At 47.4% G+C, this 23,457-nt stretch overlaps 1 protein-coding gene across 1 annotated transcript; it reads right to left on the bottom strand.

Annotated features, from left to right (window-relative positions):
* Positions 1-2,766: 2,766 nt before the first annotated feature.
* prdm2b (PR domain containing 2, with ZNF domain b) lies at positions 2,767-22,981 on the bottom strand. The gene is made up of 8 exons (XM_036531555.1): positions 22,928-22,981; positions 19,908-20,028; positions 18,687-18,790; positions 17,420-17,572; positions 15,455-15,581; positions 10,307-10,489; positions 5,322-9,646; positions 2,767-4,993 (listed from the first exon to the last, which is right to left on the bottom strand). The coding sequence occupies exons 2-8, from the start codon at positions 20,020-20,022 to the stop codon at positions 4,982-4,984; spliced, it is 5,019 nt and encodes a 1,672-aa protein (XP_036387448.1). The 5' UTR covers positions 20,023-20,028; positions 22,928-22,981; the 3' UTR covers positions 2,767-4,981.
* Between the last annotated feature and the right edge of the window lie 476 nt (positions 22,982-23,457).

A 23,457-nucleotide genomic window follows, 5' to 3' on the forward strand; every position in this document is an offset into this window, starting at 1 on the left:
GAAGACTCTGCCCGCTGTCTGTTAACACCCATCACTGTAAAGACTCTGCCAGCTGTCCGTTAACACCCATCAGTGTAAAGACTCAGCTACCTGTCCGTTAACACCCATCAGTGTGAAAACTCAGCTAGCTTTACATTAACACCCATCAGTGTAAAGACTTGGCCAGCTGTGTGTTTAACACCCATCAGTGTGAGGGCTGTTCCTTGGGGAGGAAATCCACAATGAGCCGCATTCTGTCAGGTTCTCGAAGAGCAGTCTGATGCCTCCCTCGCTTCTTTCCTCTCTTAGCATTTTATCACCCGTACAAGCAATCCACACGCACTCCTCATCCCTTCTCTTCCGCTGAGGAAACACATCGTCTCTTCCTGTTGTGTGCCACCGCCTGCGTGTGTGTGTGCGTTTCTGTAGCAGAGTATGAATGGGGTGTTATTGGTGAATATGTGTGTGTGTGTGTGTGTGTGTGTGTGTGTGTGAGAGTGTGTTTGTGTGCAGGTAAGCAAGATGCAGTGATGGAGTGAGAGAGCAGAGGAGAAGAGAGAGAGAGAGAGATATACAGAGAGGGAGAGAGGGAGAGCGAGAGGGAGAGAGATACAGAGAGGGAGAGAGAGATACAGAGAGGGAGAGAGAGAAAGAGAGAGAGAGAGAGAGATACAGAGAGAGAGAGATAGAGTTCCTGTTGGAATGACGCACTGACAGTAGCTGCAGCTCTGAGCACTGAGCATCCTCCACTGAGAGACGGCAGGGAACCTTTTAAATGGACCATACCATCTGAGGCACAATGGCGGGGGAGAGGGAGAGAGCTTGGATCCTATAGATCTTAAACGACACAGGCTCATATAAGCAGCGTGTTCAAGCTCCCAGCAAGCAGGTTCAAAAACACCACAGATTAAGGGCGAGAGAGAATGAGAAGGTGGGTTTGTGGTCAGGTTAAAACACATTGAACATGAGAAATGATCTAAGCAAAGTCAGTATAAAGGCACTGATTACAGATGGACTGATGACAGTCTGTTTATTTGCGTCTCTGGTGACACAGTACCCAAATGTTTTTACCTAAAAGCTCTGGAGAAATAGGGCCTTTAAACAACTGACTTTCTTTATATGTTGACATTTCAATAATTGAATGTCTCCCCTTTCAAAGAAGAGTGTAAATAATTGAGTGGATTTGATCTCTGTGACTCTCGACAGCACTGCCGAGATTCAGCTCTAGTCTGGCAGTCACTGAATTTCTGATGACAGCACGTGCTTCCCATGCTATTTTATTAATGTTACATATCTGATAATACATCGGTAGCTTCTGGAAGGAGTGCGTACATAACACCGAACTTCTGGCTTTACACTGAACGGTTTTGTGACTGTTTTATAACACTTCAGTTCGATGTTTTTTCTGGAAAGTTCTGAAATACTGTGGTTTACATACGCACAAGCTTTAGTTTGCGTCATGGAATATTAGCCACACAACAAGGTGCAAATAGCGTAAAATTTGAAAACATTTCAATTATAATTCATTGCATTGATGCAGAATTGAATGACACAGATGAGACCCAGTGAAGATGTGGGTGTGCGAGTCTGTGATAATATCTGTTATTGGCGTAGTCGTACTGACTATGTATTAATCAGTGTTACAGCACTTGACTCTATGAGCTGCACTAAACCCAAAATAAAAATTACATTTAACAACAGTTGGTCAAGTTGTTTGCATCACACACAGGCCGAGTTCTACAGCTCAGACCCAGGTTTGAGTCCGAATGGTGTCGCTCACTGACAAAGTCAGGCTGGGACTCACTGGCCAAGTTTCCCTAAATGAAGTACTCTCAGTATCCTGCAAGTCAGCAGGTCTGAGTGTGTCTATTCTCTGTTCAGCATTCACTCTCCAGTTGCATTGTGGGACTTACAGTCATTGTCAGTTAAAAAAAGAGAGAAAAAAGAAATGATGCAAAATACAAAAAATAATAATATTGACAGAAGTATCAAGTAAGTTTCTGCACTTAATTATGTAAACAAGACACATCCAAATCAATTATTTTACAGCAAAATGGCAGGAACACATTTCCCCACAGCATGCTACACAAGCATAGTAAATGATAAACCGTATGCCTGGCCCAATGTTAGCCCAGTTTAGCACATATAATCGCCCTTGTGAACTCTAGCACAGGCAATATCTTATCTTGGCTTAACACCTTTGAATGAGCAGCGCGTTAAGTCCTGCGAGTGATAACTGCTTTGTGTTTATTACCATCAATAGTTAACGTGCGGGAAGCTTTTTTTAAAGCAGAAAACTCTGTGTTGGGCAGGTACTGCAGCACCAGTTCCATTCATTTAGATTTGGATACAGTGGAGAAACAGCATCCCCTATTGACCAAACATGGCATTACAGCGCAGTGTACCGTGCATGAACAGATCGAGGTAGAGGTGTCTAGACCTGTGGGGAAAGGACAGCTACAGCTACAGCTGAAGAAACTTCAATGAATTAATCAATCAGTATCGGTGTATCCATGAATGGAGAACCCACAGAACATAAGCGCTACGCACACTGACCTGGCAAAAAAATGAAACCAAGGGAGTCGAACTGGAAAAAGGTCTTTAATATTCAATTAAATTCAATATTTAATCTTCAATTTTCAATTTGAACAATATGTAATTACATGAGGGATTTGCTTTCCTCCTTTCCTCAAACACAAAAAGAGATCATTATCCACTGATTTCACCAACTCCACACAATATTACATATAAATGTAAATGGTCTTCTTTTTCCCAAAAAGAGGCTAACAGGCTGCCAGCACTTTACCCATGAATCAGACGGGACTTAGCTCTGACGGAGGGCAGGTAGTGACGGAATACAGGGAGCAGGGAGGCGAAATGCTCAGGCGACACACTCAGGTGGTGTGTCTGAACGGAAGATAAAGTAAAACGCAGTGTGAACTCTGAAGCCTTTCACAGAGGTAGATCCACCTGAACAGAGTGTGTCACATCAGAGTTTGGGTCAATTTCATTTCAATTCAGGGAATTAACCAATATCCAATTCATGATTTGAAAATTTCCCATCGCATTCTATGAAGAATTTCAATGAACAAATTGAAAAATGAATTTGGTGTATATTGGACATTTGAACCTCAGGTCTCAGGTTTTTACATTTCTTCTCTGGACTAGCCTGTCAGACACCATTATTGCTCATCATTCATATAATTTCTTCAGAGGCAGAAACAGTGAAGTAGCCCCTAACGGACTGGACCCCATTACCCAGAATTCCAAAGAGGATGCAACATCCCACACGCGAGTCAACCAAAGCCCTGACTGGTCTCATTGCACCAGTCCTGCAGCATATTTAGGATTTAATGCTTCTGAGCAGCTGAAATAAAGACATGGCTGAAACAGCAGCCAATCACACAGCAGCGGAGCTCACAAGAACCCGCTGCGCATACGGACAACCTGTAACAAACTCAGTAAGACACGACCGCAAACAAACATCCGATCAAACCAGAACGGCTCTGATCGTGAGTATCGGCTGCTGTTACCGCCCTTACCCATGCAACGTGACCTTCCAACTTTTAAAGAAAAGAGTTTCAAATCAGACGCATTTGAAGTATGTTTGAGGTAAGGTCATGAATATTTCTGATTAGCTCAATCAGCTCATTCACAGAGGTCAGAGTTCATTGTCCAGTTACCTACTGCTTTCAGGCAAAACATTACAATATTTCACAACATTTTTTCCCCCAGAACACTTCATTTTCAAGCCTCCCATCTTAAACAAGAAATTCAACATGTGCTGAAAAAATGTACAGTACCATGTAACACACTAACATTACCGAAAGACAGAAAAGCACGAACCAAAAGGAAAAATGCAACGCTGAGAATTAGTGCTATGCATCTCAGAGCCAGGTTTGCTGCTGTAAAGTGTGATGCTCTTGATATTTCATATTTCTCCAGAATATTCTGGCTCTTGAGGGGGATCTAAAAAGTGCTTTCAAAGTTCTGCAGTTTAATCTGCTTCCACTGAAGAAACTGATAAATTATGGCTCTTCTCCAAACAAAGTAAAGATTCTCACTCAAAAAACAACCTAGATAGACCTCCATTAGCCGAATTCAAGCCAATAGCAGAATGTCTGTGATGTCACAGTGGTGGCCGCCTCCTCTAAAAGGTGCTCAATGAACACTGCCCCTCTGCCTTATGAAACAAAGTTGTGACAGAGGTAAGCAGCACTTTGGTGACACCTGGAGAGGACGTCATTTGTTCAGTAATCGGGTGGAGATCTGCAGACAGGTCAGAGGTGTCACTGAGGTGGTTTTAGGCAGACCGAGACAGGGAGGGCGACTCCCTCCTGTCACACCCACTCCCACTGTCTATTTTCAAACGGCTCACAAAGCTTAAAGACAACCAAATCCACAACATCACTCTGCATATAAGCTGTTATTGCAGCACATAACTCGCTCTCTGCTGAGCACAAAAAAATTAAATATGCATTAACTTAATTTTATTTAGATCATCCGTATGAACACAGTATTCAAAGTGCAGGGTCTAGAGAGAACACACACACAGAAATGTCCTGCTGAACCAAGGAAGTGACTCCATGACTTAATGCACAACAGGAACTAAACTAACTAAGATTCCAGGCTGGTTGTGCACGCCTGACAGACACTGCAGTGGACCACTGTCGATCCTCAGGGTCAGGCAGCATCATTTGCGATTTTAATGGTTGCAATTTTAATGGTTGCACAAACCCAGCACAGGTTTACTTCCCAGAATGCCATGCTGAACTGCTATCTAGACGTCCCAAGGCTTCTGGGCACACCCTGCCCTGATGCGATTGGGTCGATCCAGGACCTCGGTACGCCTCTCCTGTGCTGTGGGACAGCCAGGCCTGTCAGTCTTCTCTTAGGAGACTCCTGGACCCTGGACATCTTCCCAAGCGCAGGGCCAGGATCCTGGCATTCTTCCTGACAGCCGGTCCCAGCATTGCTGGCGTTCCTCCACATGCCCACCTGGCTACCTCACCTCCTGCTCCCAGCAAGATAAAAGCAGCATTAGAGGAGGGAGAGAAGGGAAAGAGAAACAAAGGCATTACGGGTAATGACACTGACAGATATTGCCTATGAATGACTTGGGGAACATGACTGGCATGTTGACGAGTCAACAATTACACCTATTGCAGAGGTACAGGCTGCATGTATCTGCCCTTGGTTTGATGATCAGGTGTGTTATTTTATTAAGCGTTCTCACTAGCCCGTATGGGAAAAGTCTGAATTTCCACCCCGCTGATCGGAGATCAGTGACCCTCCCCCTGCGGCGTCCTGAGGGACCCCAGCGTCCTTGTGTCCCTGGTTACCTGAGTCTCTCTGGGCTCTGGGTTCAGGTCGTCCTCAGCAGCGCCCCCTGTGGCCAGCTGCAGGCTGCGGGTGACGGGCCCCCCTGCTCTCTCTCGCAGCTTCACCGCCGAGCGCTCCTCTTTCCGGGGCTGTAGGGGGGGCAGGGTTCCCTCTGCTGCCTGTTTCGGAGGGGGCTCCCTGCTCCCCCGCTGCATCCTCACGGCAGGCCGCTGGGCGGAGCCAGGAGAGGGTGGGCGGGGCTGCGGCTCAGAGGGCGCGGTCCTGCTCTTCTTACCAATGGGGGCGGGGGCAGCAGGGAAGGAGGCAGGCCTTTTCGGCTGCACCTGTGGGGGGGCGGGTTTGGCCTTCCCGGGAGGGGCTGTGGGGTCCACGCTGTTGTCCTCCACCGGGCCAGAACTGCGGGCCCTGGTCCTGCCTAGGGCTCTTTGCCCCGGGTCCGACACCTGATCCTGTATTTCGGAATCGGCCGTTCTCCTGCGGAGACCTCCGTTCCTCTCTGGGGGGGCCGGGGCATCGGCTGCGCTTTTGGGGCGCCCGGGGGCGGGCTTCATGGGGCAGCTGACGGCCATGTGCTTGCTGAGGCTCCTGCGGTAGGCGAACTCCCGCTGGCAGTGTGGGCACACGTGTACCTCCTGCTCCTCCACCTCCCCCCGGCCGTACCTGCTCCTGCGGGTCAGGGCCCTCTTACCGGGTGCGCTCGGCCTGGCCCAGCCCGCGGGCGCGGAGGGGTCGCTGGCGGCCCGCCGCAGCGGGACGGGGTTCCTCTTGGGCGTGTAGCGGCGGCGGTCGCTGGCGCTGGCGCAGTGCAGAATGTGGCGGTGCAGCTCCGGCATGTTGTCGAAGCTCTGGCCGCACTTGGTGCAGCGGATGGCCGTGCTGAAGGTCTGCGGGATGTTGTGGGCGGTGAAGCCGGTGGCGGAGGCCGTCGCCGCGGCCGCGGGGGTGCGGTTGTGGTAGGGGAACGGCGGCGGCTTGAAGCTGGGGTAGTGCTGGTTGATGCCCAGGCGCACGTCCGGCCCCCTCCGCTTGCTCCCCTCGGATGCCATGATCTTTATGGTGGTGTAGAGCTCCTCCGCGGAGTCGTCTGGCTCCTCGGGGCCTTCGTCCCCCTCCTCATCCTCATCCCGCTGCGGGAGCTCGGAGGGGCCGTCGGCCGGGGGCTGGGGGTCCACGGCGGCAGCGGGGGGGTCGGCTCCGCCCCTGGCGGGGTCGGTGAAGTTCTGAGGACGCAGCTTGCCGCTCTCCAGCGTGGCGTGCGTGCAGTCCTGGCCTGGGTGCAGGTGCTGCTGGTGCTGCTGCAGGTTGCAGAGGAAGGCGAACTCCTTGGAGCAGGCGCCGCAGACGTAGGCGCGGCCCACGCCGTGCAGGGCAGACCGGTGCTCCAGCAGGGCGGCGCCGTCGCCGAACAGCTGCACGCAGAACTCGCACTTGAAGGGCCAGTCGGGGGCGTGCGCCGCAACATGCAGCCGCAGCTCCTTCATGGAGCCGAACGGCGCCTCGCACACGTTGCACACAAAGCTCCGGCGGAACGGCTCCGGCTCGGGGGGCGTCTCGGGGCCGGCTCCGTCCGCGCAGGGGTCTGCGGGGGCCGGCTCTTCCTTAGGGGCCGGCTCTTCCTTGGGGTCGGGCTCCTCTTTGGCGTCCTGCTCTGATTTGATTACAGCAGCAGTGAGAGGAGGGGGTGACACCGGAGGCTTTGAGCTCTCTGACAAGGCTGCAGGAGTCTCAGGGGAAGAAGCCTCGAGGACTGGGGGATGGAGAGGGTGAGGGTGCTCCTGTACCTCAGCCTTCAGCTCCCAGCTGAGAGTGCCGTCTGAGGAAGGCTCTTCAGAATCCTCCTGTACAGCTGTGGGAGCTATGACACTGTCCACAGGAACCATGGAACCTGCAGACATGGCTTCATTACTACTAATGCATAACGGGATTACTGTGGTATCACCTGGAGCTGAAGTGCTGGACTCAGATTCAGAGTCTGTGGGAGGACCTGCCGGGGAAGACTGTGGGTCTGTTTGGCTGGTAATGGCAGGGCCTGAGTTTGGACGCCTGTCCTCTGTCGGAGAGTCTGACCTCACAGTGACAGAACCAGCCTCTGGAGAAGACGAGAGGTCGTTCAGACAGCACTGCAAGGATGCGGGGGAGGTTACAGGTAACAATGTGGGAAGGGGACTCTGAACGGGGGATGCGCTGGGCTGGGGATGAGAGAGGGGGGAGGGTACAGAGGGTAGAACCGGAGGGGGCGGGGTGGGGGACGACCGGGTCGCAGTGCAAGGGGAGGGGTCCAGGATCACAGGCGTCAGCGAGGGAGGGGGTGGGTGTGGCGAAACGGAAGGTACAGCTGACTGAGACAGCATATGTGATGGAGAGCCATCAGGGGAGGGGACGGTGATGTCATCGGGCATTGAGTCACTGACAGGGCTGCTGTGGGCATCAGCCACACCGCCTCCTGCCGGCTCCATCCCCCCGTACTCCTTCATCAGAACTTTCTCCAGCATGCTGGTGTTGGGCTTCTTCTTCCGGAGTGGCTGGGGGGCGGGGCCTCCTGTGCTTTGGGGCTCGTCTGAGTCTTTGCGGCTCGTGCTCAAGTCCAGCACTGCCTCCCCCAGGCCGGCAGCAGCAGCCTGGCCTTTCTTACCCAGCACGGCGGACAGGTCCAGGGGCTGCTGGTTGCAGGGGCTTCCCCCCGCCCTCGTCACCGGCTGGTCCGCTCCAGGGGGGCTGGCGGTGTCCTCACGGCTTTCCCGCTGAGGAGACCTGAGAGAGAAGGGGGCGCCTGCCTCAATCCTGGAGCCTTCGGCTTTGGGCAGGGGGCTGTGCTGGGGGGAGTGGGGGGGCGAGGCGGTGCGCCTCTTAAACCTGCCTGCGCCAGAGGACAGCGGGGACAGAGACAGGCGGGGGGCGGGGGGCGTCAGCCTGTGGGGGTCCTGGGTCTGCAGGAGCTGTTTCAGCTTCGGGGAGAGATACGCCGTCCTCTCTTTTGCAAAGGCTGAACTCTCAGAGGCCTGTGGGGGGACAGCTCCCACTAACGAAATGATGCACGATGAGGAGGAGGAGGAGGAGGAGGAGGAAGAGGAGGAAGAGGAGGATGACGAAGAGCTCTCAGACTCTGACTCTGTTTTAACCCCGGGGAGGAGCGGTGGGGTGGCGGTCCTCCTTTTCAGGACCGAGGGGGTGGTAGAAGCCTCTCTCAGGGCACAGGGGCTCGGCTCCACCGTCAGGGCCGGGCTGATGATGAGGGTGTCCAGGCCCAGCAGGGCGGCGGAGCCGGCGTCCACCTCAATCACCTCGCAGCTGCTGCCCGCGCCGCTGCCCACGCCGCTGCCCGCGATCTTCCCGTCGATGTACAGGCTGAGGTTCTCCGAGATGTTGCTGGAGATGTCCATGGCGTACTCCTCCTGGCGGTCAGCCTCGTCCTCCTCCCCGCGGCTGGGGCGGTACGTCCGCGGGGGGGTGGTGCCGGGGGACCCCCCGGGCGGAGTGGCGTCCTGCAGGAGGGAGCCTTTGCCACGCACCCCTTTGGGCAGCAGGTGGCGCTCGTGGATCCTGCGCTGGTGGCGCCTCATGTTGGTGTGGGAGCTGAAGGCCTTCCTGCAGTACTTGCAGGGGTGAAGCTCCTTGGGCTCCCCGCTTTCGTCCGAGGGGAAGGTCCGCTCCGCCCCGGCCGCGCCCTCGCACCTCTCTCCCCCTGGGTGCTCCGAGGTCGCGGCGTTATTTCGGGGGTCGGTGATGAGGCGGTGGCCGGGCGGAGCCGTGGTGTCCGGGCTGGAGCCGCCGGAGTGCGCGGCGGGCCCGAGCGAGAGCGCGCCGGGGATTCTGTTCGGCCCGTTCTCGTGCCGGCGCTCATGGCGGCGGCGGCCCGCCTGCGAGCCGAACAGTTTGCCGCAGTAGCGGCATTTGAAGGTGTGTGTGTGGAGGTTCGCGGAGACGTGGATGTGTGTGTGCCGCTCCAGGCCTTGCTTGGTGCTGAAGTATCGCTCGCAGTGTGGGCACGGAAAAGGGGCGTCGGCCTGGGGCTCGCCCTCCAGGTCGGGTTCAGGTTCAACATCGGGTGCAGGCTTTGGTAGAGGGGAGAGAGGCACGGGGTCCTGCTCAGTGCTTCTGACATTGCCAACCTCAGGACCTGCATGGGAACTCGACCCCTCATCCATCTGCTCAGTTTCTACTGGCTGGGTCTCATCTGGGGACAGCCCACTCTGCCACTGGATTGGCTGCCGCTGGTTCTCCCTGTGATTCTCCTCATTCTCTGCGGGCAGGGAGGGCTTCATGGGCGGGGTTGTCTCTGGGGGTTCTGACGAATGGGAAGGACTCTCATCCTTGTCTTTCAGACCTACCGTGGGATATACACAATTCCACACCAAATGAAATATTCTGGTTACAAATTTCAGATTTCATCGGATTTCATCTCATTTTTGTTTTTGTTTTTGAATATAACTGACATATCACACATTTCCAACTGTCATGTCTTGGTTATTTCAAATAACCTACAAAAAGGGAGAAATATATTTACTTTCTTTGGTATAATTGCACTACCGCCATTTTAAGGAGCTCATTTCTAGGAATATTCAAACGCATGCAAAAAATAATCAAATCACTAATAAGTCACAAGTTCCAGCAAATCATGTAGGCTGTTTTGAATTTGTAATTAACATAAATAACACAAGATACAACACAATCTTGCAGAACAGCAGAGTTGCTGGCTGAAGTCCAGCTTCTACAGACTGCATCTTGACTCCCCTAACTAATTATGCCATAGCACTTACGAATTTTCTGCATTGCACTTTAAGGAGTAAGTCTGCTTTATATATTATCATAATTTACATAACTGACTTGTTTCATTACTGTATTACTTTCAGTAAGGTCGTTTTCAATGTGGCAGAAATTGTTATGGCATGGTTACTGTGCCACTGTTGAACCCCCACGGTCTGTCAGTTTCATGAACAGGGACTCAAATTGCTGCTATGACAGAGCCCGTCAGAACGCTTATCACCTTCAGAATCCCTCATCTCCATGGTGACGGACTCAGCCCCACAGAAGCCTTCCTGTCCGGCCTTCCAGGTGGTCTCTCCCCGCTGAGCGGTCTCTCCCCGTTGGGCGGTCTCTCCCCGTTGGGCGGTCTCTCCCCGCTGGGCGGTCTCTCCCCGCTGGGCGGTCTCTGGCCGTTTCCTCCTGGCTGTAGGGACAGAGTGCTCTTCTCACACATGGCACCACATCAACACGCTGAACATTTCACATCTGCACATCCTGACAGAGTTATACAGGGTGTGTGGTACACAGTCCGACTGACACACCCAGCGTGGAAGGTAGAAACCCCGGCGGAAGACAGAGAGATCAGCTGAGAGACCCGCAGCACAAGGGCTGGGTCACAGGGCCACACTAATCTGGCCTGAGTGCACTTCACACAGCACTCTCCATCACCCACCCGCACTTCTGAGACGAAGACCTTTTAAATGGACCCTTCTGCATTCCTATTACTATGCTATAATTGATGACAACCGCAGAACGGATGATGGACAGGTTAACATTGTCTACACTGAAAAACATCTGAGTTACCTTGGTGATGTTACAAACACAGAAACCTGCCACATGTTTAAACAGAGGATTTGTTATCAAAAACATTTCATTGATCATCTATTCAGTATTCAGTTTTAACGTGGACCCATGTTGGCCTACTTGTCAATGCGTAATATTGCACACAACTGACAGCAAAGTCAGGATGTCATCTATCTGTTGCAGTATACACAGTGTATGATATTTCCAATACAAGCCCTGCTCCTTTACCAGTCCCAATATTAAGAAGAGAATGGAGGACGTTTTATACCCATTACTTGGCTTGCAAGTACTGTATTAGATTGCCAAGCAATAATCAATGCTAAATTAGCTTATCATGTCGATGTTTGAAAGCAACTAAGAATCAACTGGCCTACAGCTCCCACATAATGCAGTATACTTCCTGAAACTCAGGACTGCTCCTACACAGATATTTTATTAAGACCAGATGTTCAGGCCCAGTGGTCCTTCCATCCTCCTTCTTGGAGCCTACAGCTCCTAACGTGAGGAGCCAGTGCTGTCTACGTTTCCATGCCGATTATGGATGTTCTAGTTCCCACCCGCCTACAAGAACGCTCATAAGAAGGCAGCAAATCAGAATGATTGGAGCTTCAACAATGGCAGCAACAGAAGAGCTTTTGACGAGACCCGCACTGAGATGACTATCTTCTACATATAGAATATGTGATTTCAAGACATTGGCCAAGTAAAGTCTTACAGAATACTGGCTAGGACTGTTCTGAGATGCCCACTGTATTGCATAACCGCATGCTTTTCTTCCTGTTGCCCAGAATAAACGGCCACTCAATGTAAATTTCAGTTTACTTCATTCAACAGAACACAAGAGGAGTAGATTTAGACCAGTACAGGGTCACGGCCTTCAGGACAAAAAGCCTCAGCAAGGACACGGTGAACCAGCATCCTGGCTTCTGCTGGAGTTACTGTGGCAACAGTGCCCTCCAAACCTCTCCACATATCCTCATTCATGCCACTCAAACTCATGACCCTCAAATGTAGGTCACAAACATCCAGCTCAGACAACACTTTCAACCTCCAATAATAACATAATTCTCATGCACATTCAAGATCAATACAAAACTTAGTGAAATTCAGCTGCAGTTCTAAAAATCTACTTGTCTCTCTCTTTTTACCGCAGTATGAATCTGGACCAAAGGCTTGTTTTTAAGCAATAAAATGGGGCAATGTGAAAACCTTCTGTGGTTCTTAAAGCAGCCAAAAGAATCATTCAAGCCCCAGAATGCATTTCAGCAGCTTTCTGCACCGGTCCCATCAACATGCAAATTAAGATAAGAAATGACCTAAGAAGGCTGCCAAGGGGCTGCAGCCCAGGAATTTAAGGAGAGGTAACCTGCCTGTGTCTCCGCATTGTGCCCGAAATTTAGGAACTGTGGAACCATACTACTCTGACAGCAGAGAGAGATAAATAAATGATACTGTCTGACTGCCAAAATACTATTCGTGGTGAGAAAAAGTTGGAGGATATTACAGTTCACAATGAACAGTCGTATTTAAACATCTTGAAATTTAAGTCTGGGTGGCCAGTGTGATGACACCTGGAGTTTTGCCATTAAACATAGATTATGACTGAAAATAGTGGCTTGGCAGTGTTCTTTAGTCTTTCAGGAACACAACAACAGTAAATATGTTTGACCCATCCAAATGGAACAGAAATTACATTCGAGAACCGATGATACTCCCACGATTGATGTGAGCAAAGTTTTGAAAAATGGAGATCCTGTAAATTCAACAGGGAGGCTAACATTATCCCTGAAGAGGACATGGGTAAAGCCTCACATACAGAACGTAAGGACTGCCTCATAAACTCTCCAGGATATAATAAGAGCACCGCTCATACCACAGAGTGCAATATCACAGCAAAGTTTTAGCTAAATCAAAGATGGCACTTTAAATGTATATTTTTAATGTGAAATTAGTGCATATACATTTTCAACAAACGTCAGACGGTCAAACAACAACAAACAACAAACAGTCCCTCTTTCCCAGCTTCAAATTTTCCTCATCTCACCGGACACTTACTAGCGACAAAAGGCAAATTATTATTATTATTTCAAGCATTATTTCCGAATGAAATGTATGCGTTTCAAGTTTTACCTAAATTCTAATTTACATGTTACAACACTTTAAGTCATCTCTTAAGACAGGATAGATAGGCAGGTAACAAAACAGCCGAGGAATTACATTCATTTTACAGGGCTTTAAAAGCTTAACGTTACCTGTATGGGCATGGAGGTAGCCTATACGTTCTTTGCATCTAAAACCCCCCGTCTGGACTAAGCGCCCTTTAAATTTAACCAGGCCTACGGTGCTAACGTTAGCTTGAAAATGACACACAACCTCAAAAGCCTTTTGCAATCAGCATCTCGGAATAAGGGATGTCTAAACACTAATTTTCACAACGACGACTGAGAAGAAACACAACTAACGTACCAAGCGAGCTTACAAAATCAGCTTGGTTTATCCACAGTACTTGTTTCTGATGGTGTAACCCAAGATAAAGACAACGACTGGGCTAGATATTAATAGACAAAACCAATATAAAAATAAAATATAAATAGAAAGTAAAATAAAAAAACAAATAAACTAATCAGCTAGATATTCAACAATCATGAAGAATATCGACAAAGTTAGCCTGACTTGCCCTACTTAAACGCAGAGGTGCGGATATATCGGGCTTGTCTGGCTACGAGGCCCGAGTTCACCGGGTTCACATTCCGGGCTTTTAAATCCCCTTACAATCGCACTGCGCCTTGCATAACAACCCGTTTCAGTTAAAAAATTAGCCAACAAGATGAATGTTCTGTTAGGCAGCTACCTCTCTACGTATTTTAATGATGATCAGATGCATGTACGGATTATGAGCAGTTCTCTTAATCTAGTAAAGAAAGTATTATGTGTTAGCTACCTCTCTAGGTACCTTAAATGTTGCACGTACGGATTGTAAGCAGTTCTCGTTATCAAGTAAAGGAAGTATTTTGTCCATGTGGTTGGTAGCTGTCTAGACTACTCAGCCAGCTTTCTTAATAAGATAACTACATAAGTCTTCCTTCAATTACGATGTTTTGCATTTAAAGTATAATCCAAACAGCTTTAAAAAGGACAGAGGCCTGCAACACTATCTGCCCGACAGATATCGTTAACTTGCTTAGGAGTTACCTTACACAGCTAGCTAACGGCTAATTAGCTACAGATATCATGTTAACTAGCGTGTTAGTTACAGATGAATACTTCATCAATGTCACCAAATAATACCATTTATAATAGTAATTATTATTATATTATTTATAATATAATTTCGACCTTTACAACCTTGAATGAATGCAGTCGTGCGTCTGACACGTAGTTAGCGTTAGCCTGTGTAGTCTGCCAACAAGTCATGAATTCAGCAGTCTGTATGCTTAGGTAGCTAACGTTAAACTAGATTTGAGTAACTGCTTTTGTATTTTAACCTGCCTTGTTATACAAAACCGCGACACTCGACGTTAGCTCCACGCTGTATATGAACTCAGGAGCAAATAAAATTACAGAAACGCTCGCTAAACTCGCCATAATTACAGTGGCCAGATAGCAACATTTGATAGCAACGGCAACGCAACTCAGAGAGCTAGCCTGAGCTAGCTTTTGCTACTTCTCAACAAAAGTTGCTGGTCAACTAGGAAAATATAAACGAAGTTACCCCACTTGTTAGCTGTGTACAATAAATACGGCTTGAGAGTGTCACTGTGCTTGGGCCTAGTTAAGTCAAGGAGTCGTTTCTCATTTTAGTAGCTAAGGATAGTTACAGCTGTTCCGGCATAATTGCCAACAAGTTTGACATGTGTTACTTTGCTGTGGTTAGGTGGCTAGTTCTGCTAATTCTTAGGTTGCTAAACTTAACGTAAAGAGGTGATCCAATAAGTATTTACGATACCAAAAGAAGTAAACGTCAGTATGCAACACTTGGGCTAATTTAGCTAGTTACCAACATACATGCTAGCTAGAAGTTAGATTAGCTGCCGAGTACACTGTTAGCTAGCATACCGAGCTAAATAAATACGGGATTCATATATAATGGACAGTTCGGCAAAACTGCTACACAAACTAGCTAGCCAGCTAATCGAAATGCCCCTTTAAAGCCATCGGGCTGTACTCCGCAGCCTGGAAAGGTCACTCGTGCGTGCGATGTACATATATAGCTATAATTGTTGTATTTTATATAGCTATACTTGGTATATATTGTATATACTATACTATATATAGTTGGATTTATATATGGTATGATTGGAGTGTATATATATATTTATACAAGCAGCTAGGTTAGCAAGGTATCTAGCTAATGTACACAAAGCTTCATTCTCTACAACTGACATTTCTTTCGTATCAGTTCACTTACTAATTCACTCGTTGTCACTCTGTTAGCCAGTCAGCAAATTCGCATTTCCAGCGTGGGGCAGTCAGTCAGGTAGCTAGCCAACACCTTAAAAATGTAACCGAGTCTTTCGCAACGATTCACTTTTTCGGAACGGTTTGCATTACTTACAGGGGGTCAGAAAAAGAGTGCAGTTCATACCTCTCTTGGCTCTGCGGGGTTTTCTCTTGCCCGAACTGCTCGCTCGCTCCCCCTCTAAAACTGCTGCGATCTCCGGGTTGTCTTCCCCGTTGTACCACACCAGCAACTCCTCCCCGGGTTTGATCGGCTGCAGAGTGTAACAGAGAAACACTCAGGGCCAAGCCTAACGCAGGTTTGTCGGCAAACAACCGAGAAACTACCGCTGATCTCACGGAGCTGGATGGATGGGCGGGGATATATTTTTACAGACATCAATACGGAGAAGTGCACCGCCACTTGCCGCTTTCCAATCGACTTTAATTGAGAAATGGATCGGTTTTTTATACTAAACGAATAAATTCATATCGATATTTTAATCCCGGTTTCGTTCATGACAGGTATATGAATACGAAACGTTGTGTGTTTTGAGTTGACATGACTCCATAAATTTGGACCAGTTGCTTCACAACTTGTAGTCTCCAATTCTGGACTCAGAACAGCTGGCACTGAATAGTGAAAATGTACTGCCCGATTAATAGGTTACAAACTGTGATACACAAAGGTATCGTGAGCTACTAATCTGAGGGGATTCGACACATTTAGGGTTATTGACACAGCTAGACACAGATATGGCAAAATCAATAAATTAGAAAGATGGGTAACCAGTTTTCAACCTCTAATGAAACACCAGTAACCAGCTACCTTAACCTAAATTCCACCTCGGTCATTTCTCCTCCCTGTACTCCATATCAGTGCTTTAATTATTAGCACCATCCCACCCCACAGCTTGCTATCTCATAGAGCAGCCAAATCATCGCTTACTATGTTGAGCAAAAATCCTTAACAGCATGATCAGTTTTTCTTTTCCTTTACAGGAAAATACTTGTGTACCTGCTTACTGACAAGTTTCATGTCCTAAACAACAGCATATACTGGTAGTAATATTAATATTGTACATACATTTGTTGTCCCCCACATGATAATAAGTACACCACGTGAGAACTGAAAGTAGAGACATTTAACTGAGAATGGAAAAAAAAATTATGCAATATGAATCAGTGAGAATCTACAAAACAAACTGAATACATATATGCATAGGTTTTTTTTTTCTTTTTTTGAGAAGTTGTTCTATTTACAGATTTTCACTAAAATTACATTTTAGGTTTTGGACTTAGGTTTTCCCCCCTCCCTTTTTCCCTGTAGTTTAACTTTTTCTGAGAACTCTCACAGATAAGTCTGTGAGAGTTCTTTAAAGGAAGTTTCAGCTGGTATATTCTGTTCCAGCAATAGAAACTGTCTCTGCCAGATGGCATACATTGACAGTTGGGTACGAAAGAAAAACAGTCACATGTCAGACTCATTAGGCTTTTAAGTTATAATTACATGTTCAAGGTATTATTAGTTAAAGCTACCTTAATTAGGTACCAACCATTATGAATTGTAGAGTATCACTTGCTCTCAAACAGCGCTGCATACTTAAAACATATGAGTATTTAAATTACAGGTGTGTGTGTGAAACTGAGTGCCTTGTGCACATCTTGTATTAAGTTCCAGAAACCAGGGGGTGAAACCATAGCAGATGCCATCTGTTTGTAAGAGGCAGATCTGCATAATTGCCTTTATACAAAACCCTTTTGTTGTTTCTGAGTGAAGGGGCAAAGATAGCTTGTCTCTGTCCTTTCATTTCATATGTGCTTAATTTGGGGCGAGTCAATTTCCTGCAGAAATTCAGCACACAAGACAACCCACCCCAAGCTCAAGGGAGGTATGCAATTTCCACTGAACTGAATCAAACTGGAAAGAAACAGGAAGCCGTTGCATTCAGACAGCTGTATAAATGGATACATGTAAGTCATTCTGGATAAGAGTGTCTGCTAAATGCCAATAATATAATGTAAAAAAAAAAAAAAGACAGATGGCGACTACACCCATCTCTGAGTTCAGTATGGGCTTGCTGGCACTCTGTGGGTGGAGCTCAGGACATACCCTCAGCACTTTGTAGTAGATGGCTCTGTTGATCTCCAGGGGAAAGAGGTTCTGCTCCTGGGTAGACCGTGCCCAGTTGACGTAACGGAGCCAGTTGCCCTTCTCTGGATCCGTGGCGTCCACACACATCCACCCCCAGGCCGGGAAGTACACCTGCAGAGGGCAGACAGGTGAGGGACAGGCACAAGGGCACCCACGACAGGGACAGGAGGTCATGGGGACAGTGGCACACATTTGGCTGAACTGCTCTACTTCCCACCATACAAGTTCTTCATTTGCACAATGTGCAAACTTCTAAGGCCCACTTCACACTGCACGTTAAAACTTCTACTAAACCTGCCTCAAAGCTGGAATTCCACTTTAGCATCAAAGTCACGAATTGTGACTTTATGCTATTGCTCTCAAATAACATACATGCAGTTCTGCCCATGCCACATTAATGAAAATGTATAAAGATATGCAGGTGCGTAGAAGACATGCAGCAGGTGTGACAGACAGCAGGTACAGTCAGGTACACCATGCCACTACGCTACACTTGACAAACACATTAAGTTTCTTTGAAAATGATTTTTCTCATTTTTTACTCTTTTGGAATTGCCAGCTGTACATTAGCTTTGCCTGTCTGCAGCATTGTCCACACTAACACAGGAGCACTGAGGCATCACAAATGCAACCCTCCAGCGCACTAGCACACAGCCAGCAACTAATTTCTCACTACAAGTCCTACAGTGCACCACTGTGGAGAAAATGGCACCTGGAGAATAGGTGTACCTTCACTGACATCATCAAAGTAACTGAAGACCATCTTACCAGTCACTATAGGGTGCAAATGAGCTGTAACATGAGGGGACCCTAGGCGAAGTAACCCACCGTATCTGGTGGTGCATACAAGTTAAAAATCGGATATCTCTTCAGACCACTCTCTTGGGCTGTTGTAATGCCAGGGTCTTAGAAAAACACTTTATATTGACCAATGACCTGTGAACTAGACCACCAAGTACATAATGTCAGACCATCTTCTTACATAGGCTTCTCCTCAGTCCATTCCAAGTGTCTGGCAGACTCACCATAGATGTTTCATAAGTGACTCCTGAAGTAGATTTTAAACCTGGCAATGTGGATGCTGGCAATGTGCTTACATTCAATGCTAAAGAGGCTTGTGGTGTTTTTGTTCCTGTTTTCACAAGTGTTAACTTCCTAAAGGGCACCTCACTTCTTGTTCTGTGGTGGACCACAGGGTTGTTTCTGCCTATAGTCTGCCTCTCACCTCCCACATGTACACATTACTGGTCACCTGCGACCTCTTCTTCTTCTCCCCCAGGAATGGGCCAAATCGTCTTCCTTTAGAGATTAGTCTTGAGGCCCAGACACCTGTGTGTGTGTGTGTGTGTGGGGGGGGGGGGGGGGGGGGGGGGGGATGTGTTATACAGAGACAGAAATAGAAAAAGAGAGTACATCAGGAGCAGCCATGCCCACATCATGACCTGCCAATCAAATGTTGCCTGGCAACTGGAGTTATGCATATTTTCATTACTACTGTACAAGTGTGCAGACATTATTTTTCTCATATACTTTGATTCTTTTGAAAGTGTCTGCAGCGCATGCAACAGATGTTGCTGGAACAGACAGCTAATGGTATTATTCTGGGGGAAATACCTTTTTGCAATTAGGAAACAAATGGTGAACCCATGCTTTGGGGACAAAAGCATAAGCATTTTCGTAGTTGTTTGTCTTATCTATCCAGTGTGAAAGAACATTACACATAAACAGTATCCATGAAGGTCAGAGAGCTCTCTGGTACGAGCGTGTTTGGCTGACAGCCTGTATAATGACAGCAGCCAAAGGTTTGTCAGGGCAGATCCAAGTCCAGTTTACTGAGACCAAAACACATTAGCACCTCAGAACCCTCATCATACTGAGCCCAGTGACAGTAACGCACGACAATCTGCAGCCATGACACCCCATCAGAGAGACGGACAGCAGCAAAGCTCAGAGAGGGCACCAGAACTGCAGCATCCTCTCCGCTAACACAAGCCACTGCAGCTGTTATTTTTGTAATATGCAGTGTGGAAGCACATACCAACAGCATCACGTAGCTTCATCAGAGAAGTCAGGTGACTGAATGAATGGAGTGAAGTGGTGAGGACTTTACACAAGCATGCCTCTCCGCATTTTGAATGGTGTTGAAATGGCTGCATCAGTTCTGAGTATGTTTCAACGATATTGATGCAACTATATTTAAGTGTGGTGCTGAAATGAGTGAGTGTATTGATTATAACTGTCACATTCAAATGAAGATGAGGAAAACTCTTCGGCATTTGGAAATGCAGTCATTCTCTGCTGACATTAAGTTCTGTTCAGTCATTACTGGTCCTCCCCGATTCAGAAAAGCCTCTTTATTCTCATGCTGGTGATAGACACCCAAAGAGATCATGCCCCCGCCCCACCCCCACCCCCCATACCCTTTACAAGCCCCGGCCACACTCACCAATGCGACTTTGATTGACAGCTGATGGCCTCAGCCGTAGGTCCTGTGGGAGCCCCTTCCAGACGTGGGGTGGGACAGTATCTAGGGTCTCCCCTGCGCCCCCAGGCACGGCCATCACTGCCTGAAACACAGCCCACCATCACACTAGTCCTCCACTTACAGGTCTCCTCCCTCACAACGCTTGGCACAGTATAATCAGAAATGGATGGCAGTGCAGCATAGTGATAATGAGCAGGGCTCATAACCGAAAGGCTATCAGTTTGATTTCCCACCGGGGCACTGCTGCTGTACTCTTGGGGCAGGTACTAAGCCCAGAATTGCCTCAGTAAATATCCAGCTGTATAAATGGATAACATGTAAAAAGTTAGTGTATGCTAAATGCCAATAAGATAACGTGGTGCAAATTATGCCACGGCTCTGACTGAGGGTGAGCAGGAGAGAAACAGTGTGTTCAGCCCGAGTCTGTGTTGATGCGTCCCTGTTAGAGCCTGCACGGGAGACAGATTGCCTCGACGTGGCTGACATCATTTCTTTGTTTTTCTGGCATGGAATGTCCACTTCCAAACAGTTCTGCCTCTCACCCACTCCTGGCTCTGATTCTCTCTCACTCTGCAGGGGCTCTACAATGGGTTCATGACTCTTGGAGCAGCCTGTGTGTTTATACAGAGTCTGCACGACAGCATGGACACACACATTATATGGATGTAGCACCATCTCTCAGCGGAATCCCCGGTTCATGTGCACCACCCACCCCCCACTAAATGTGTCCTCCTCTCCCTTTCATACTGTATAGATCCCGTTGATGAGATTTCACAGAGCTCTTTAACCACACACCATCTGGGATTTAACAGGCTCCACCGTCTCTCTGGTTCTGTCTGACACCCCTTAATCTCACCAGCCCAGGAGAGCCACTTTAGGGCCTGGTGTAGGAGGGCCTTTGCTTCCTACAAGCACACGGGCTGCTGGCTTAAGAAGATATGACAACATGCATGCATTCATTTGCACTGTTGACGTGGAGTTTCTTTAAACAGCACACATGCTGATCTTACAGGTGCTGGGAGCACTGTATTATTACAGGGGATTAGGATTAGAGCGCTGCGCTGGGGACAGTGATTTCAGACGCGCATGTTCTCCTGTGGCTCCGCCCCTTGCACATCTCCCTGAGTGTCGTCAGGAAAAACCACGCAGACACAACAATGCATTCAGAGTGCTTGAATGTTTGCTGTCAGCCAAAGAGCATGAACTGTTACAGAAACTGACAGACCACATAAATTTACACTAAGACCCACACAGTCCTGTGTTCGGTATTTCCAGACTGAGATCGAAAAACCAATTCAGGGCTAGCTAGCTTTGATCGATATTGAGTTTACATAGCTCACTCTTTCTTACTTTCACACTAAGTATTAAGTTAAAGCAGGACTTAAGTATTAAGTCCTGCTTTAACTTTTACCGCAAAATATCACAAAGCAAATAAACATGCTGCCTGTTCACTTTTTTATCAAGTCTCTTCAAATTTTTATCATCAGTTTTAATATCATTTTTATCTGTGTACTTCCAAAGGCCGCTAACAAAAGTGTCATGGCAGACAGAGGGCTTGACCTGCTGGTAGTTTCAGCAGAAACAGATACAATGCTCCTCCTCCCAACTAAGGTTTAACAGTTAACGTCCTCGTTGTTGACATCATATGAAACGCACACTGAATACGGAAAAACACATTTGCTTATTATCTGGCTCAAACAATGACCCATATTAAATTCATATTAAGCATTCAAACAAAACTGAGGTCTCTTGACAAAACCACTGGCCTGTAAAGTGTGAGATCTTCTTTGTGTTCAAAAATGTTCAGATAGCCTTTTTGTGGGGTAAAATATAATTTTAAACTGCGACGTCGATCATTTTAATAGACGATGTGATTTGTGTGGGTGTGTCGACAAATATTTGAATAAAGTGACATATATTTTGGGATGACCGCAGGGGCAGGATAGTGAGCAACCGTGAGGCCGCCTGTTTGCTCACTATAGACTGCACTTCCTTTCCAGACAGACATATTTATGGATTCCGTATTTCGAGCAAGGTTTACAATATGAAACTCCGATATTATTAAAATAGTATTCAAACAAAACGACCTCATCACTATTCCAAATTCCTGGTTTCCTACTTCCTCACTACAAAACGAATATGAAAATTATATTGAAGCTTGGTGCTACATTTTATGAGATCCAGAACTTTCTATTTCATCACCCCCCTGTAATTTATAAATGAAAAAACGGCAAGAGGAAGATCATAAACTAAGTGGGTTGACTGTGAAATCGGAATATGCAAAGTGCCGGTTTAACGGCGTTTCGCTGTGAAGACATCTTTGTGATGAATTACAGTCCGAGCGGACAAAGAACCAACGGCGCGATGGCACTTTACCGGGGTAAACAATGGTTTCAGAAGCGCATCAGTTTCAAGTTTTAAGTTTAACTTTGTTAAATTGCTCGATTGTGTCTTTAATTCCTACCAGACGTGCACGGTTTAAGAACAATATGAATTACATGACAGGATGAAACAGTACTTGCCAACGAACAAACAACTCCCGACTAGCACCACAAAATACATACACACATAGGAAACGCCTGAAAACAACGCGCCACTGGCATTTTAGCATCTCTTTTCATAACGTTCACAGGCTGTAATAATAACTCATCACTGTCCATCATTTTCTACGTTTGTTGGAAATAAGTCAAGACGATGTGATCCAATCTAAAAGTTGTTACACACGAGGAAAGCGTGCATTGTCTGACACACTGTGATCGCTTTTACTTTAAGTTGTAGGCTACGTTGAGATTGAGGTTCACAGAGCCCACAAGTTAAACGACGTGAGAAATACAGTTTATTGTTACTCGCATATCGCCCTTTCAAAGAGTGCCGTGCAAACTGATGCTAGACTCACACCGCGCTTTCGTGATTTATCCGAATGCCGTTATATGTAGTTTTGACTCGACGCGGACGATCATCTCGTCGTATTTCGTACTTACCTGTTGTATTTTAACCGACACCGTGTTTTTTTCTGTTCTTTTGTACCTGCTTTCAATCAGCTGAAAATGGCGGATGGACGTGAACGCCTAGAGCCTGTCCCCGTATAGCTTCTCGGTGAGGTGTAGGAGGCGAAGACGCGGTCCGCACTTAGCGTTAACACCACGGCCGGTGATAAAACTGTGGGTTTGCTAGCTAGTAATGACCGCAGGCGACCTAACGTAATGAAGGGAGTATCCGATGCTGGGTGAGCGGTGTGCATGCATCTCTCTGGAATGTAAGAGAATTTACATTATTTATCAGACAGGTTAAAAGTCAGCAGCCCCAATACTACAGCAGCAAAACGAATTCAGATACTCTCTGCGGTATCCGTGATACACATCATGCAACTGTGCAAGACGAAAGTAAACCCATTCAAAAAGAATGCGTGCAAAGATAAAAAAAAACCCAGTCATGTTGTTCATACCTCCTTGAATAAATAATTTATTTGCAGAGTTTATGTAAACATGGAATCATCTTAGCTGGAATGGAG

Source organism: Megalops cyprinoides, chromosome 6 (genome assembly GCF_013368585.1).
Source record: "Megalops cyprinoides isolate fMegCyp1 chromosome 6, fMegCyp1.pri, whole genome shotgun sequence".
NCBI classification, from domain to species: Eukaryota; Metazoa; Chordata; class Actinopteri; order Elopiformes; family Megalopidae; genus Megalops; species Megalops cyprinoides.

Excerpts from the sequence above, each read along its gene's own strand:
- prdm2b (XM_036531555.1), bottom strand. The coding sequence starts at position 20,022 with ATGGCCGTGCCTGGGGGCGCAGGGGAGACCCTAGATACTGTCCCACCC. Across the intron at positions 18,791-19,907 it reads TGTCAATCAAAGTCGCATTG|GTGTCTGGGCCTCAAGACTA; the intron begins GTGAGTGTGGCC and ends ACACACACACAG. Across the intron at positions 9,647-10,306 it reads GGAGATGAGGGATTCTGAAG|GTCTGAAAGACAAGGATGAG; the intron begins GTGATAAGCGTT and ends ATCCCACGGTAG.